Here is a 16,868-nt window from a genome sequence, read left to right on the forward strand (position 1 = left end):
CTCCTCCTGGGCATTTGGTTTCTAAGAATTCTGCTGTGGATGAAGAACAAAGACAGATTCTTCTTTGTCTTGACCCTCAGTGGTTCTCAGAACTTCTCAAGGAATTCCTTAAGGCATATGTCTTTGCAGATCACCTCGAAACTTTGATCTGCTACATTTTAAATAATTAAATACATCATGGTGGGCTGGATCATGTATCTCTTTTTACTTGATTCTAGCATAGTCATGTGATAGCAGAGAAGAAAAGAAATCTATGGGAAATTAACTTTAAATGGCAGATTCAATCTCATTCAAATAAGTGTATTTGAATTTGGTCCTTGAGATGGGGTACCTCAGGGACACAGTTTGAGAACTCTACTTCTTTATAACCCGCCTACTGCCCTTGGAAAATGTTGCTTAAACTCCATTTGCAGGACGAAGGAGAAGTGAATAATAAAGCTTATCTTCAGCCTCTGATCTGGAAAGGGCCTCTGAGTCCTCAGCAAGGGCCTGAAATATTCATGTGGGCTTCGTTTTTATGTCAACACTTTAGTATTTACCCATCAGAATCATTTGGTTCCAGGCTTGTTGGCCAACTAATGAATTCTGCACAACAGCCCTGGGTTGTTTTCTGTAGCACTGGTGATGCCCACAGCTCTTTTCCCTCTATTGTTTCATCGTGACCTTGTGGGATTTCTCCCCCCAGGAAAGGGAACGTGCCATAAAATAATAGAGCTGAGGCTCATGGGAGGTTACTCCTCAAACCTCCCTGTTTTGTATATTGGGAAACCAAAACCCATGTTGGGGAAGGGCTTGTTCCCCGGTTTAGTGTTTTCTCCACTGATCACCCCACCTCCCACACCTTGAGATGAATGAAGGCTGCTATAAATAGGAACAATTCCCAGCCCATATCCAGATATCCGATGTGCCAGGCACTGAGCTCAGCCTTCTGCATGACAATGCGAGCAGTCCTGACAGGGTCCCATGCCCATCTCTCAGAGGGGTTAAATAACCTGCCTAAGGCCACACAGCCAGGAAGGGTAGAGCTGGGATTTGAATCCAGATCATGCTGAGAGGCAGGGTTCGCATCAGTATACTACACTGCCTCTCAGAATAGCAGTTATGGTGTCCTGGATACATGTGTGTGCGCGCGCGCGCGCGTGTGTGTGTGTTTATTTCAGAGAGAAAGAGAGAGAGATGGAAAATCATTGATCAGCTGCCTCCTGCATACCCCGGCATGTGCCCTGACCAGGGAATTGAACCCTGACCTCCTGGTTCATAGATTGATGCTCCACCCCTGAGCCGCATGGGCCGGACGGTTTCTTAGGTTTTCAAAGTCAAGTCTTCATTTTTGTATCAGGAATCAGAATAATTATTCTGATTATAAAAGTACACAGCGGCTCCGGAAAGGATTTCCCTTCCTGGAGCCCCCAGTTTCCTGCCCATGGGCCTCTAACCCCAAGGTGGGCGTGTGCTCTCCGCCCCCCTCCAGGTCCTGGTGATCCGGCTTCGGGACAGTCTGATCAAGATGGGTGAGGAGCTCTCGCAGGCAGCCACGGCGGAGGCCCAGCAGCGGGAGAGCAGCCAGTATTACCAGCGGCGCCTGGAGGAGCTGAAGGCGGACATGCAGGAGCTGGTAGAGCGGGAGGCGGAGGCCAGCCGCCGGTGCATGGAGCTGGTGAGTGTGGTCCTGCACTGGTTCTCCTGTGCTGGAGGGTTTGAGATTGGAGAGAGGCTAGAATCTGGTGCCAGTGGGCCAGGCTGGAAACCAGGAGAAACCAGGAGATGGGCAGAGAGATGCTGCTGCCATTGGCTGCTAACTCTGGGGGGTGGGCCCAAAGTGGACCAATGGTGTTCACTCCTGGATGGTCTCCAAGCTCTTTTGTGTCTCAGACTCCAGGTCCAGCCTCACACATTCCACCCCAAAGGCCTGGTGGCCTCGTGAAAAGCAAGGAATCAATGTTTATTAAATGTCTGCCTTGCATGGAGTCTTCACATCCATAATAATGTCTTGTAATCGTCATAACCCTGCAAAGTCAGAATTATTGTCCCATTTACAGATGAGGAAACTGAGGCTTCACAGAGGTGAGGTAACTTGTGTGAGAGTACACCTAGCCAATGTCAGTGCTAATTCCGGACTGTTAATAACAACAACAAACATAAAAATAAAGAGGATAATGTTAAAGCCACCATTTTTTAAGCACTTGCTACCTGCCAGGTTCTAGGTTAAACATTTGTCGCTTAAAATCCTCTGATCAGTATTGTGCGGTAGGCACTATGCTTATCTCCATTTTGCAGACAGGGAAACTGAGGCAGAGAGAGTCTCAGAATGGCGCTACCTGCGAGGAAGGATTTGAATCTAGGTCTGTCCAGCTCTGCAGTCTCTGCCTTCATTCGCTAGCCATGCTTGCCCCCTGGTGTGGGCCAAGGGACATTTCGAAATTTGTTTCCTGCCCAATGGGAAGGTTTTATTCATCATTCAGTGTATTTTTCTGAGAACAGTTTCCTGCAGAGATCACAGGTCTGAGAGAGCCTGCTCCGCCTTTTCCCCATGAGGCTGAAGAACCCTAGGATGCCAGGTTTTCGTTTCTGTGGCCCAGGAGGCATCTGGCACCTTCATTGCCCCCCCACCACGTAGCCTCCCCTGAGACCCACACCATGCCAAGGCCCAGAGGCCTCTCAGCCCCTGTCATTAGCTCCTTTCTGCCCTGTCCACTCTGGCTTTGTGACAACTCTCATCAAATTGCCCTGCAGCAGGTATATTTCCCTGGCCACTGTCCCCCATGGTCAATGTCATTCCCATCAGCTTTGCCCTTGACAAGCCAGCAGGCTGGCTGTTGTGTGGGAGGTGGTGAGGCTCCGCGCAAAGAGGAAGTCCCCAGACAAAGCCCGAGCCCCATGACTGGCAGCTCCTCCACCCACCAGGGCTCTGGGGGAGAGAGGCCCTTCCTCCATTTGACGGGATAACTTCCTCATTAACCAGCCTGCTTCTCAGGCAGCCCGGCTCCCTCCTGGCTGGAGCGAGAGAGCATCCCCGGTCTTTTCTCCTCTGATGTCTTCTTTAACTGGCCAGACACCCACAGGTTCTGGCCAGATCAAAATGGGTTTTCCCTCTCCCCTTGGCGCTCTCTCTCTCTCTCTCTCTCTCTCTCTCTCTCTCTCTCTCTCTCTCTCTCTCTTCTCCCTTTCTCCTCTGTTTCTTTCTCTGCTCACTTTCTTCCTCCTCTCCCTTTTCCCAGAGACACATTAAGATCTTTCAAGGCCCCAAAATACTAACAAGATACACAGCCCCTATCTATGAATCAAAATAGAAAGAACACAAAACTCTAAAACCGAAAGCTGGCAGGTAAGCTGAAAGGAGAGCTGCACCGTTCTCTGGTTTCTACTTGCAAGGCTTTGGGTAAATTCACCCCGGCTGAACTCTCTTGTGGTGGGGTGTGTGGCTGGGAGGTGTGTATATTTCCTGGGGCGGCCTTAACAAATGCCCAAAAGCTGGGTGGCTTTAAACAGTGGAGATCGATTCTCTCATAGCTCCAAAAGCCAGAAATCTGAAATCAAGGTATTGGCGGGGCTGTGCTCCCTCTGAAGGCCTAGGGGAGAATCCTTCCTTGCCTTGTCCATATTCGGGGGGTCCCATGTGTTTTTCGGCTTATGGCTGCATCACTCCAGTCTCTGCCTCTGTCTCCACAGGCTGTGCTGCTCTGTGCGCAGGTCTCAAGCATCCCTCTGTCTTTTTCTTATAAGGACACCTGTAGTTGGATTTAGGGCCTCTCTGAAATCAATAAAAATATATATTTTTGGAAGGTAGACAAAACCCAGCTCAGTGGGAGAGTTCAGTGAGCACTGTCATTTTAAGATGAACCCTGTGGCCGAGGCCCCTTCCTTTCCCAGGCTTCTCAGAAGATGCCATTTGTCTTTCTGGGTCCATGTCTGTGTCACCAGGGTGCCCCCCTCCATCCCCTCTCTCTAAGACCAGGGGCAACTGCTCCATGGCACCTGCTCTCTGAAAACCTCCCCCAAAGCCTGCAGAGCCCTCGGTGTCCTGATTCCTTCCTTCGTGTACATTTTACTGTGGGCCAAGCCTCCTGCTAGATGTTGGGGATCCAATGGGGAACAAGATACACTCTTGCCCTCAAGTTGCTCACATTGAATGGAGAGAGATGGCTGAGGCCATTGCCTGTGTATTTTACACATTCCTCTGTAAGGGGTGCGCAGAGCTTTCATTGACAATACAAGGTGTCTGCGTGCTGGCATTTGGGGGATCCTGCCCCGTCTCCACCACAAATCATTTCTTTGGGTGAAGCATTGCCCTCTTCATTTTCCATTTATGAAATTCCAATCTCCATGAGAGGAAGAGAATTCCCTAACTCCCCAGCCCAAGCATTCATTCACCCACTTATTCATTCACTCATTTGGACAAATGTTTGTTGAGTCTCTATGCTCTGGCCCTTTGCAGATGTTGTCTTCTTTCACACTTAGGACAACCCCAGCAGGTGGAGAAAGTGGGGGTTCAGACTTGTGAGGTGCCTTACCCAGGGCTGCAGAGTGGCGAGTGGCAGAGCTAAGATTGGCAACCCTGTGTGTCCAACTCTGAAGTTATCCCTGAGTATCCAGTTCTGCCCTTTCAACCCAACGCTGCTGAATAATGGCTCTGCTGTGGGAGACCAAAAAACAGGGTCCCGCACTTGGGCCCTGGTGAGAAGTGAGAAGGATGTTGATGGATCTTCCCTCTGGGTTCCTTTCCGCCTGTCTCCAGCCTGTACCATTTGTCACTGTTGCTGTTGGTTTAAAGGCTGCGAGTTGTTTCGTGTGAATGATTTACACCCCTCGCTGGTGCACCGGCACGTCCAGATCAGGATCAATTATCCCGCCGATGGAACTTCTCCTCCTGGAAAAAAGAAAAATGAGGTTTTGCCATTAATTTTAGTAAATGTACTATTCCTGGCGACTCCAGGAGCCATTATGGAGAAAAAAATATTCTGGCCTCTAAATCATTCAAGTCCCTTTGTCATTGGAGCGAGGAGACAGCGCATCCGTGGATTTGTGGCCTGTTGTTTTCCAATAGTAACAAAGCCCAGGCGGTCCAGAGGTGGTCAGGGGGAGGTCAAGGGCAGCAGGAAGAGCCCGAGGTGACAGGGAAGCCTGCCCTCTGCCTGCTTTTGGCCAGTGCACCTGCTTTTAGTTCGGAGGCTGCACCTGTTGGGTTGACCCTTCATTGCCTTGGCCCGAATCTGTCATCTCAACTCTTTCCTGAGCCAGGTGTCCTTTTCATAAGCCTCCCAGGTCTTGAAGAGCTTTGATGGTGCTTTTCTGCTCACTCTTAGAGGGGCCCGAGCTGGAAACTGCAGTGGCCTGGCTCCGTGGGGCTCACGCAGTTAGTGGGCAGGCCTGTTGCTTTTACCCTCCTTAGGTACTTCTCAAGTCCATGCCCTCCTGCTCCATCCCTGCCTCCTGTGTCTATTTAAACTCATCCCCTCCGGTCTCGGCCTCTACAGTTACCCTCTACCTTGGATCGCCCCTTGTCCTCCATTCTTGCTCCTCCCTATTGAAGATCTTTCCAGAAGGAACACAGCTTACTGTGTTACTGTTCTGCTAAGAAGTCTCCCAATGCTCTTTATTGTTTTTGCAACAAAGCCCCAGTTCTTTCCCAGAGCCCGTGAAATCCAGCCTCGGTAGATTTTCCTGCCTTTGATTGTCTGCCTCTCGTCACCTCGCATGTTCTACTCACGCATGGAAGCAACTGTTCAGGACCCAATGCATTGTTATTTCTTGACTCACCACCTTTGTTTTCCAGCATCCTCTGCCTGCCTACTCAGTCTTCAAAATTCAGATCAAACCTCACCTCCTGGAAGCCCTCCCTGTTTTATCTCCACTCCTTACTAAGTTATCTACTTCCCTTGTGTTCACCCCGCCCATGCACATATCACCATACTTGCCTTGTTCTTATCTTCCTAGACAGAGGGATGGGTGTTACTTCACTCTGGGTCTCTAGCATAGGGTAGGTTCTCAGTTAATTGTTTGCCAAATTGTTTCTTTAACATTTTGAACTCCTGCCTCTTAAGAGAACAGCTCAAAAAGTTTGTCTTAAAACTTGGAATTTTCAGATCAACACACTTTAGTTTGCATCCTGGCCCTGGGGCTGATGTTATGGGAGATGCAGACAGGAATGGTCCAGGTACTGTGCCCTTGGAGAGCTCAAGGTTGAGAGGAGGAGACGCACGTGTCCCTAAGTAATTCTGTTACAAGAAAGAAGTGGTTGGGGACAACCGGCAGCCCTGGAGAAGATTGCATGGAGGATGCAGCGTTTGCTTTCCTCATATGATCATTTCATTGTGACTTCCCTGCACGTGCATTCAGCACATGTCTAGTGAATGTCCAGATATCCAGAAAGTCAGATAAACCACACGTGGGAATAGAAACACAGCCTCTTCCCCTCCTCCTCCTCCTCCTCCTCTTCCTTTCTCATTGCAGCTTCCCCACCAAGGCCAATTGCAGAATCCCGTCCCCACCCCCACCCCCAGCCTGCTCTCTTCTTTACCTCCCACTTGTCTAGGTTTGAATTGTTTTGACTCATGTTGAGAGAAGGATCTACATTAGCTTCTTAGGGCTGCTGTAAAAATTACCTAAAACGGGTTGTCTTAAAACCACGTGCACGTATTCTTTTCGCAGTTCCAGGGCCTTCGTCTGAAATCAAGGTGTCGGCACAGCCACCCGCCTTGTGAAGGTTCTAGGGGAGAATCCTTCCTTTCTCTTCTGACGGCTTCGGGTGTTCCCAGCTGGCACCATGACTTTCATTTCTGCCCCTGCGTCCTCAGGGCCTTCTCTCCTCTGTCTCTGTATCCTCTCCTCTTCTTATAAGAACCATAGTCATCGAATTTAGGGCCCACCCTAATTCAGTGCGACCTCATCTTAACTAATTACACTCACAGAGACCCTGTTTCCAAAAAGGCCACCTTCTGGGTTTCCAAGTGGTAGGAGTTTTAACGGGAGGGTATTCAGTGCCCTACAGGGTGGTAGAAAGAGCACTGGACCTGGAGCCTGAGCCTTTAGGCAGCTGAGTTAGCATTACAGAGCCTCAGTTTCCCCCTCTGTCCAACAGGGGTGGTATAGTGCAGCCCATCTCATCGGGTGGCTGTGAGGATTAAAGGAGATGATATATGTAAAGGTGCCAAGTGATGGCATACAGCAGGTGCTTAATAGAGGCTGCTTTGCTTTTCTTTCTCCTTTCTTCGTACTCGGGTACTCTGCTAACTTTCTACTTAAACGTTATCATAAGTCCACCAGCTTCACATCCACATCCCATTCCACGCCCGTAATGGTGGATGATGGTGATGTTGATTTGTTTATCTATCCCTACGTGCTGGGCACTGGGTGAGGAGTCTCTCATTCAAGCCTTGCCCCTTGCAGTAATTGTCACCATCTTACTAATAAAGAACTCGAAAGCTGGAGAGCTGCAGCGCCTTCTCCAAAGCTTTATTCCCAGCAAGGGGCAGAAGCAGAATTTGAATCCAGGCCCGACCAGCACAACCCCAGTGTCTTACTCATCAGTTTTAGACACCTAGCCTTAGCCATTCAAGTACACTTTTTAAAAAGGGAGTCATAAAAATGAATATTGCTTTCGATTCTGTAATCTCAGGTTTCTCCATCTTGGCATTGTTAACAGTTGGGATTGGATAACTGACTGTTGTGGGGGCAGTCCTGTGCCTTGAAGGATATTTAGCAGCTTCCCTGGCCTCTCCTAGATGCAGTTAACACCCCTCCCCCAAGTTATCACAATCAAAGGTATCGCCAGACACTGCCAGATGTTCTCTGGGAGCAAAACCACCCCCACCCCCACCCCGTTAAGAATCACTGCTCTCGTGACATCTTAACAATAATCCTTAAGGTAACACCTATGGTACTCCCCATTTTACAGATGATCAAACTGAGGCTCAGAGGGGTGACTTGATGCGCCCCAGGTCACAGAAAAACTGGATAAGGGGCCTCAGGAGTGAGGGAGGAATTCCAAGATAAGAGGAGGAAGGAGCTCAAATTCCTAGAGCAAAGGGAAAGGACAGAGGTTCCAGCAAAACTCAATCCCAGCCTTGCGGAGACCCACAGGCGATTCCGCGGCAGAATCTAATTCTGAATGGAATTGAAAGCCTAGCTGCAGACTGTGTACTTTTAATAATGTTTAAATAAAACATGGCAGCACGGGTGTGATCCCCTCCCTGAGCCTGGCTTGTCAGCTGCCCGGGCAAAGTCATAAATAGTTAATAGACAACCACTTACGGCTCTACTTCTGTTAAATCCAGCATCCATTATACATGATTCGTGAATTATTTATTTGCTGTTACTTGGGGGTATATTTTTTCCACCTTCCAGGGGAAAACAATGGGGGAAAAAGTGTGAGCCCTGAAACATACGAGGGGCATCTGTGTTAGGGAATGTCCCGGTAAGGCAGAGCCTCCCCTTGACGCAGACGGGAGGTGACAGTGAACTGGGACCTGAGCGCGCTCCACCAGGCCCCACTGTCCCACGAGAAAACCGTGGGAGAGGGGGTTGTTAGCAAGTGGTTAGCAGCCGTTCTCCAGGATAGGCAGGGTCCCGGGTGCCGTGTGTGTCCATCTCTGTGGTGTAAACCCTCCCGTTCGGCTGACTCCACGCTAACACTGGACTGTCGGTGAATGTGGAACTAGGAAGCTAGGCGCAGAGGCACGCCTTTACACGGTCATGCGCCACTGAACGACGGGGATGCGTTTGGATTCTGAGATGTGCGTCGCGAGACAATTTTGTTGTGTGAACATCACAGAGCGGGTGCACGTACACAAGCCTGGATGGTCTGTCCCAGTGGTCAGCAAACTGCGGCTCTCGAGCCACATGCGGCTCTTTGGCCCCTTGAGTGTGGCTCTTCCACAAAATACCGACTTCTGCGCACAGGCCACAAAGTTTCAATTGCACTGTACATGCGCGCCTGCACGTGGTATTTTGTGGAAGAGCCACACTCAAGGGGCCAAAGAGCCGCATGTGGCTCGCGAGCCGCAGTTTGCTGACCGCTGGTCTAGCCTACTACACACCCAGGCTACATGGGATAGCCCCTTGCTCTGAGGCTACAAGCCTGTGCAGTGTGTTACTGTACACACAACACGAGATTTAATCAGGCACAAGAGAAAATGATGCAATCAGGAGACTTAGTGCACACAAAATGTCTGAGGCCACCGAGGTATGACACAGCATACACTTTTACAGCAAACTTTCTTTTTATAAGTAGAAAGAGTACACTCTAATATAATGATGAAAAATAGAGTATAGTAAGTAGTTGTTATTCTGTGTCAGGTATTATGTGCTGTACCTAATTGATTGTGCCATACTTGTTTACACCAGCATCACCACAAACGTAAACAATGTGTTGGCCTCCGATGTTTAAGACGCCTGTGACATCAGCAGGTGGGAGGGATTTTTCTGCTCCATTGCCATCTGTGGGACCCCTGTCTCATATGCGGCCCGTCATGGACGGAACCGTCATCATGCGGCCTCTGACTGTATAGCACGTTGACCAGGCAGAAAAGAAAGACCCAACTCCACAAGCATAGATAACAGTCAAACGTTAGTAAAATGATTAGGAAGCAATGCCTTTGTTTTTCATAAGATTTTATTTAATTGTAAGTTTACATCACTTAATTTTTGATAATGACTGTGTTTTAACAACTGGCTCACAGAATTCCTTAAAATACAGCAGTCGGCTCTTGTAAGCCAGCATGCACCAGTTCTACCACACCACTGGCTTGGTGTCTCCTTGGGTGGGGACACCCTGCCCTGGTTAGGAGGCTGTGGGGGAGTGGAAGGAGGGGAAGTGTGGAGTCAAAGGGCTCTGAAGTCAAATCCTCTGGCTCACTGTGTTTTACAAAAAAATTCATCATTGGAACTCGACCCTTGCAAGGATATTCGTTCAACTTGTGTGTAAAGTGGGTATGATCACATCTACTCAGAAAAACTAAACAAGTAACTCATGCGACAGTCTTGCCGTGACTCTCACCTATCTACCCCTGAAGGCAAGCTGGCTCCTCCATCCTCCCCTCTTGTCCACTTTCTCCCGTTGTCTGAGCATCTGGCCACTTCTGGCGAGGGCCTCAGGAAGCCCGAAGCCAGATTCTGTTTAGCTTTCATGTTTGTTTTTGTTGATTTTGGTTGTTAACCACCCAAAGACCCATATTTCCAAACCCCAGGCCAGACAGCAGCTCGCTCCCACCACTCACCTGGGGCCTCCACCAAACCCAGGTGAAGGGTTTCAATTAGAGAAGCTCTCAGTGTTTCGCTCCTGCTGACGCCTCTGAACTTCAGAGCATAAAGATGAATTACTTTGGCCGGGAACGGAAGTATTTAAAAAGGCATTCCAGATGAAGGGCAGGTAGGGCCATGAGCTGGGCGTAAATAACACCTTTATGGCTCTCCTGACAGCGAGATAATTCTCCTAATTACTGCTCCGTTATCTCGGCGCGATCCAAATGGCCCAGCACGTTTATAAACTCCCTGTTCCCAGACCACATGTTCTCAGAGAGCTGACAGAGGAAAGCGTGGGTATTCATATCGCTCCCCCCCTTCCCTGCTTCAGGGCATCTTGGTGGCCTGTTTGCCCCCACAAAAAGGTTTCTGTACAAACCAACACTAGATCCTAGAAGAGACTTACGACCCGGTGCTGCCTGCCCCAGTCACATTTCCTGAAAGAGAATTCTTCCACGCTGTCTCGATCCCAAGCGGTGAATGTGCCCGTCTCGATTCAAGAGGTGTTATCATCTAATGAAATGAGTTTCTTTGCGTCTGCCTCTGAGATGAGATATCTCGATAATAAAATCTATTACCGAAGGCCTACCTAGGAATAATTGGGTCTATTACTCCCCGGCTTGTGGCTTGGTTTCTGCACTGAAAACAGGCTCTCCAGTAATTAATCAGAATTTCAAGTGGCTAATACCAGTTTCCAATAATGCGTGGAGTCCCGAGATGGCAAACAGAAGAGCAGGTACTAATCTTGTCCTCTGAGACTCCATCAATTGAACTTTTGTCACATTCGGCTTCCGGGAAGTGAGTGTGACTCAACTCCACTAAGTTAATTACTTAACAAAAACGTAAGGGGCGGGGGGAGATATTGATTGAATGCTGCAGGTGTATATTAAATTAATCAGATAAATCCAATCCAGACTGTTTAGATGAGATTGTGCTTCACCTAATTGCATGTCAGAGCGGCTTAGGAAGGTTAATCTCCACAATTGCAAGCACCATCATGTCACAGTTGGATGTCTGCAGAGGACAGTGGTCTGGAGGGTATCTGGGGGTCTCAGATCAGAGTCTTAATGTTCTGAATTGACTTCCCAACTCTAGTTTGGTTTGAAGAGTAATTCATCTCTTTTTGGTGCTCTTTTGTGTGTGTTTTTGGCTGAGAAACAATAAGGGAGAAGGACCCTTAGACCTTAAGGCTAGACAAGCTGTGGGGGAATTGGCTGGTTTGGAATCACAAGTGCACGTGGTGGGAAAGGATGAGTGAGCTGGTTTAAGTTACGACTCTTGGTTGTAAGTGATAGAAACAAAATTCATATTGGCTTAAGCAAAAGGGAATTCATGGGTTAATAAAAAAAAAAAAGTCTAGTGACCTCTGGTTTCAGTTCCCAGTGGAATTCAGGGACTCAGATGATGTCAACAGGCTAAACCCAGTGTGCCAGGGCTAACATCTCTTCCCAACTGTGTTCAAGGACGTCACGTTGCTAGATTGACATTAGCCATTGAGGGAGAATCGATGCCATGGGAATTGGCAAATGCTACAAACCAGGGCTTTTTCTCCCACTTTCAGAGCCGGTTTTAAATAGTCACCTGCACACCACTGGGTGAACCCCTCCCTCTCCATCTCCATCCTCAGGTCGGCTTTCCCTTCCCTGGTGACAGTGAGGCTGAAAAATGACCAACTTGTCAGCCTCAATAAGAAGGACCCTGGTACCCAAAATAGATCAGACAGAAGTCTAGGAATGGAACCTAGAGGTTCCAATGGCACGATTTGGGTGATGTGCCCTTCCCTAAACTGAGCACTAGTCCCAGAACAAGGCAGCCTCAGGCCCATGTAGCTGCTATGAAGAGAGGACCCGCAAAGAAATGCTGTGAGTACGTGTGAGACAGAGAGAGAAAGAGAAAGAGAGAGAGATCCTCTGTTAGGCTGAATATATCAGATTGGGCTTGAGAAGGACCAGGCACTTTTTCAAAATAACCAATCCATTTCCGGATCCTTCACAAGCTGGTGTTGGACCCTCCCTCTAACCAATCCATTTCCTAGATCTTTGGGGGTCTGTGTGCCTCATCCAATCCAGTCCTCTTCCAGCTGGATAGACCTGTGTGGTCACCATCGCGGCTCCTGCCGTGCATGCACCCAGCAGAGGAATGTCCCTTGTTGTTTATTCCTCCCCCTCCTGCCCCATAGTCTGGGCGAATGGACCCACTGTGCCCTGGGGAGACTGGAAAGCTGGTCCTTCCTTCCTGCACAGGGGGGAAGGGTGTTAATCCTCTGGGCAGGGCAATGCGGTGAATTCCTGGAGAGCCCAGGAATGCTGCAACTTCCCCGTGAAGCAGGGCCAGTGTCTGATTCAGCTCCCCAGTTTGTTACGCTCAATGTCCGATTCCCTTTGCTCCCTTCCCCTACCAATAGCTAGCCACTTACGCTTACATCACCACCACCACCACCATCATCACCATCACCATCACCACCACCACCACCATCACCACCACCGCCATCACCATCATCATCACCACCACCATCACCACCATCACCATCATCATCACCACCACCACCATAATTATCATCATCATCACCATCACCACCATGATCATCATCATCACCACCTTCACCACGACCATCACCACCATCACCACCACCACCACCACCATCACCATCATCATCATCATCATCATCATCACATTCACCACCATCATCACCACAAGAGTGGTGAGCAGAGAGCATCACAGAGCCTCTTCAAGAGCAGGCACGCCCTGAACTTCAGAGCAGAGGTCTAAGCCCAGGCCAGTGGGTGGATCATTTCCAGTTTGACCATTCTGTCCCTTATGTGCTGCATCCCCCCTTAGGACCTGTGGGCTCACAGATGCCTCCCTGTTTGTGCTCAGCGTCCTGGGCGCCAGCCTCATTGGAAAGCTGCCCTCTCCCAGCCTGGCCGTGGCTGCGTGCCAGGTACATGACGCGGAGCCCATCCTGCTGCAAGCCACCTCTGCCGCCCACACAGATCATTAGAATCAACACATTCATTTCTCTACCAGCATTCTCATCTCATCCCGCCCCAAGTTTTCAAATGGAGAAAGCAAGGCAAAAAGCAAGCCATGTCTGTCCTTGTTCAGGGAATTTGCAGCTCCCTGCAGATGACAGCCCCCCGCGGGGCAGAGAGCTAGGCTTCCTGTTTGCTTTCGGTGGGAGATGACATGCTTGTGCTGTTACTAATGTTTGGCAGAGGTTTAGCCACAAAGCGGCTGCTGGAGAGAGGCTCATACACCAATGCTCAGGGATCCTTCAGGCTCCTGCCTTTGTGCGCTAATTGCTTGGTGGTGGGGAGAGAAAAGGAAGACTGATGTCACTGCTCAGCACACAAAAGGAAAGGAGGCAGGAAATGAGATGTTTTCATGTCCTCCTGAGAGCCCGAGGTTGCGCCTCACTGGGGCCTCAGGGCCTCTAAGTTAAACCCCATTTGTGCCCTGGGCCACCCTGGTCGGGGGATGGCAAGGATACAAACATTGTCATCTACTCTCTGTATTATATTATTTTTTCCACAAGGTACCACTGGCCTGCATTTTTTTGGAAAAAAAGGATCTACCAGCACAGCTCTTTGATGTGCTAATCGCCTTCCATGCCTTTCCTTCCTCCCACACAGTAGCACTTCCGAATTATCAATAGGTCTCCTCAACACATAGACCCACAGGCTCTTAGGATTCCGTGTGGTTGCATCTTAGAACTGGGATGTACAAGACCTTAGAATCGTCAAGCCAGAAAACCTTAGGACTTAGAGCATCTTGAATCATAAGACATACATGGTATTAAAATCTTACCAGGTCGAACAGTAGAAATTGGCCATCCACATAGTTCAAAAATGATGGGATATAGTTGATTTCATGTGGTTCAACCCATTAGAAGATGGATATTGACATCCATACATTCTTAGAATTGTTAGCTCTTAGTGCTACAGAAGTTTAGAACCTTAGGATTTTAGGATCCAGGAAATACCCCTCCCCCTCCTCCTCCTCCTCCTCCTTCTCCTCCTCCTCCTCCTCCTCCTCCTCCTCCTCTAATAACTATAGGTGTATTTTGAGCTTTGTGGACTCTAGAATCTCTCTGTCTCAACCTCTGAACCTGAAAGCCTCCATAGACAATAATACATGGATGAATGCGTGTGGTTGTGCTACAATAAAACTTGATTCACAAAAGCAGACACAGGCCAGAGGTGACCTGTGGGCCACAGCCTGCCACCCGCCCTGTTTTGTGACGTGCACACTGCAAGGGTTTCCTCAAGTGCTTGGACTTGCACAGGAAACACAGACCTATCTGCAGGGATGCCAAAGGGCATTCAAACCCGGAGCCATTTTAAGGACAGTTTAGCCTGTTTCAGACCACTGTCTCTCCCAGGACAGCATCTGCCCTCCAGAGAGGCAATTAGGGGAAGAAAGAGCCTCCAGGGGCTGTTGCTAGCATGCTCCTGGCCCTGGGAGAGGGCCGGAGGGCTTGTCCTTGAACTGAGGAAAAATGGAGCGAGAACCTGGTTTCCAGAGTGCTGGTCAACCCCCGTGAACCCCGCCCCTCGATCAGAAGCAGATTACCCTGAGTGCCTGGGAGGGCAGGATTGATCGCCCTGGCAAGTGCCGGTGGCCCCCAGCTGCAAGCACGATTTGATGAGGCTTTTCATCGGAGAGGCACGCGCCACCCGGCCGTAACCTTGAGAGGTGGAGGGAAGAGAGAGTGCACACCGCTTAGCAGTTGTTTTTCTTTCCTGCTGAGTCAATAAATGAACAAATGGACCATGAGTGGCCAAGTGGCTGATATAATTTTAGACTCCATCAAAGGGAAGATCACAAAAGTGTAGGGAGGGAGCGCCCACCTCTTTATGTTCCGCCGCCGGGAGCCCAGGCTAACAATGGCCGCAGAAGGAGGCTGGCAGCCTGGGGACTGATGTGCCTGGCCCGTCGGCGGCCGGCAAACACTGTGCACCGTGCTGCCCCTGCAGCGCCGGGTGACGTCTGCGCTGTGACCCTCAGGAGCCAGGGCGTTTCTCCCGTTCTCACCCACACGTTATAAATGAGGTGGTGTGACCTGCCCACAGCTGGTTCTCCAGGGCTGGTTGACAGCAGGATGCGTCTTCGTCTCCTGGACAGCACACCCCGCGCTCTCCAGCAGAGGTGGCATTTCTCCAGCGTGGCGTGCCCACGGACCACCTGGGGAGGGGGTCACAATTCAGACCCTGAGCCAGCAGGTTCAGGTGGGCCTGGGAGTCTGCATTCCTGACCAGAAGTCAGAGAGGCTGCTGGTGCTGGGCCGGGGACCCCACCTGGAGTACCACTCACTGTACCTACTGTCTCCTCTCTCCAGACCCCCCTGAAGTCCGGGGAGGAGAGGGGTATGTTTCTAAGATGAAGTCACAGAGCAGGAAGTGGTTCGTCCAGGATTCAGATTCACATCTGTGCAGAGTTTGGGTCTTTTTAAAAAATAATGTCGACCACCAACCCTTCTGCTTTAGCCTGGTTCTCCCCTGGGGTTGATTTTGCCCCTTAGGGAGTGTTTTGCAATATCTGGAGACATTTTGATCAGCGTCACTTGGGGGTGGGGTGCTGCTGATATCGTTGGTGGAGGCCAGGGATGCTGCTGACCATCCTACCAGGCGCAGGACTGCCACTTCCCTCCCCGCAACAGAGAACTATCTGGCCCCGAATGTCAGGAATGCTGAGGTTGAGAAGCCCTTCTTTGTAGCTCAGGATCCTTCAGTCCAGAAAATACAGACCCACCCGAGCCCCGCTCTGGAGGCCGCGCAGTGCGCTTGGATTACAGGAGTCCATTTGAAACCCTCCCACTAAAAAGAGGCATGAAGAGCCCTGGCCGGTTTGGCTCAGGGGTTAGAGCAAAGGATCGGGGTTTGATTCCCAGTCAAGGGCACATACCTCGGTAGCAGTTTTCAACCCCCTCTCTCTCTTTCCCCCTCTCTCTCCTCTCTCTCTCCCTCCCTCCATCCATCCATCCTCTTTCCCTTCCACTCTCTCTAAAGATCAATGGAAAAATATCCTCAGATGAGGATTTATTTAAAAAAAAAAGTGGCACGAATAAACGAGTCCTAACTACCCAAAAAGCCCATTTCCCAGGCAGTGGATGGAACTCCCCACTGCACTGAGAGAGGCCAGGGGTCCGTGTCCCTGTGACCACCTCTCGCTTCAGCAGCAGGAGGCCGGTCAAATCCAGAAACCACCGTTGTCCTCATCCCCAGTCGTCATCACGCCTGGCCGCACTCTGATTGTGTCGCAGGCACCGCTTTCTCTGACAGCCACTCCCGCCTCCACCCTGTCCCCAGCCAGACAGACGGCATTGACTCTGGTCCGAGTGTGGGGAGGGCCGGGGTCTGGCATTGATTGCCGATACCAATAGCTCCGGCCCGTGTCCTCCCTGATGCATTCTCGGGGGGACATAGCTAATAACACCAGACTGTTGCTGAGGGTTGATTCCCTGGGGAGAGATTGTTTCTCCCTCTTCGCTTGCGTTCATTCGTGATGGTTCTTTGGCCCGTTGAGAACACCCACCGGCTGGGGCCGCAGTCATTATGGGGTGACGGGATTTTCCTGGAGAGGGAGGGGATCTCTGGAGCGGGGAGAAACAGCGTGATAAATAACGATCT

At 50.1% G+C, this 16,868-nt stretch overlaps 1 protein-coding gene across 1 annotated transcript in view; it reads left to right on the top strand.

Moving 5' to 3' along the window:
• The window catches only part of MYO18B (myosin XVIIIB), a gene marked incomplete at its 5' end in the record, with an annotated part of 162,267 nt that overhangs the window by 112,608 nt on the left and 32,791 nt on the right, over positions 1-16,868 (top strand). The window contains one exon of the mRNA XM_081113701.1: positions 1,472-1,657. Within this exon, the coding sequence (XP_080969827.1) occupies positions 1,472-1,657 (186 nt within the window). The remainder of the gene's footprint in view (positions 1-1,471; positions 1,658-16,868) is intronic.

This window comes from Myotis nattereri (assembly GCF_964212035.1).
Source record: "Myotis nattereri genome assembly, chromosome: 19".
In the NCBI taxonomy this organism is placed as follows: domain Eukaryota; kingdom Metazoa; phylum Chordata; class Mammalia; order Chiroptera; family Vespertilionidae; genus Myotis; species Myotis nattereri.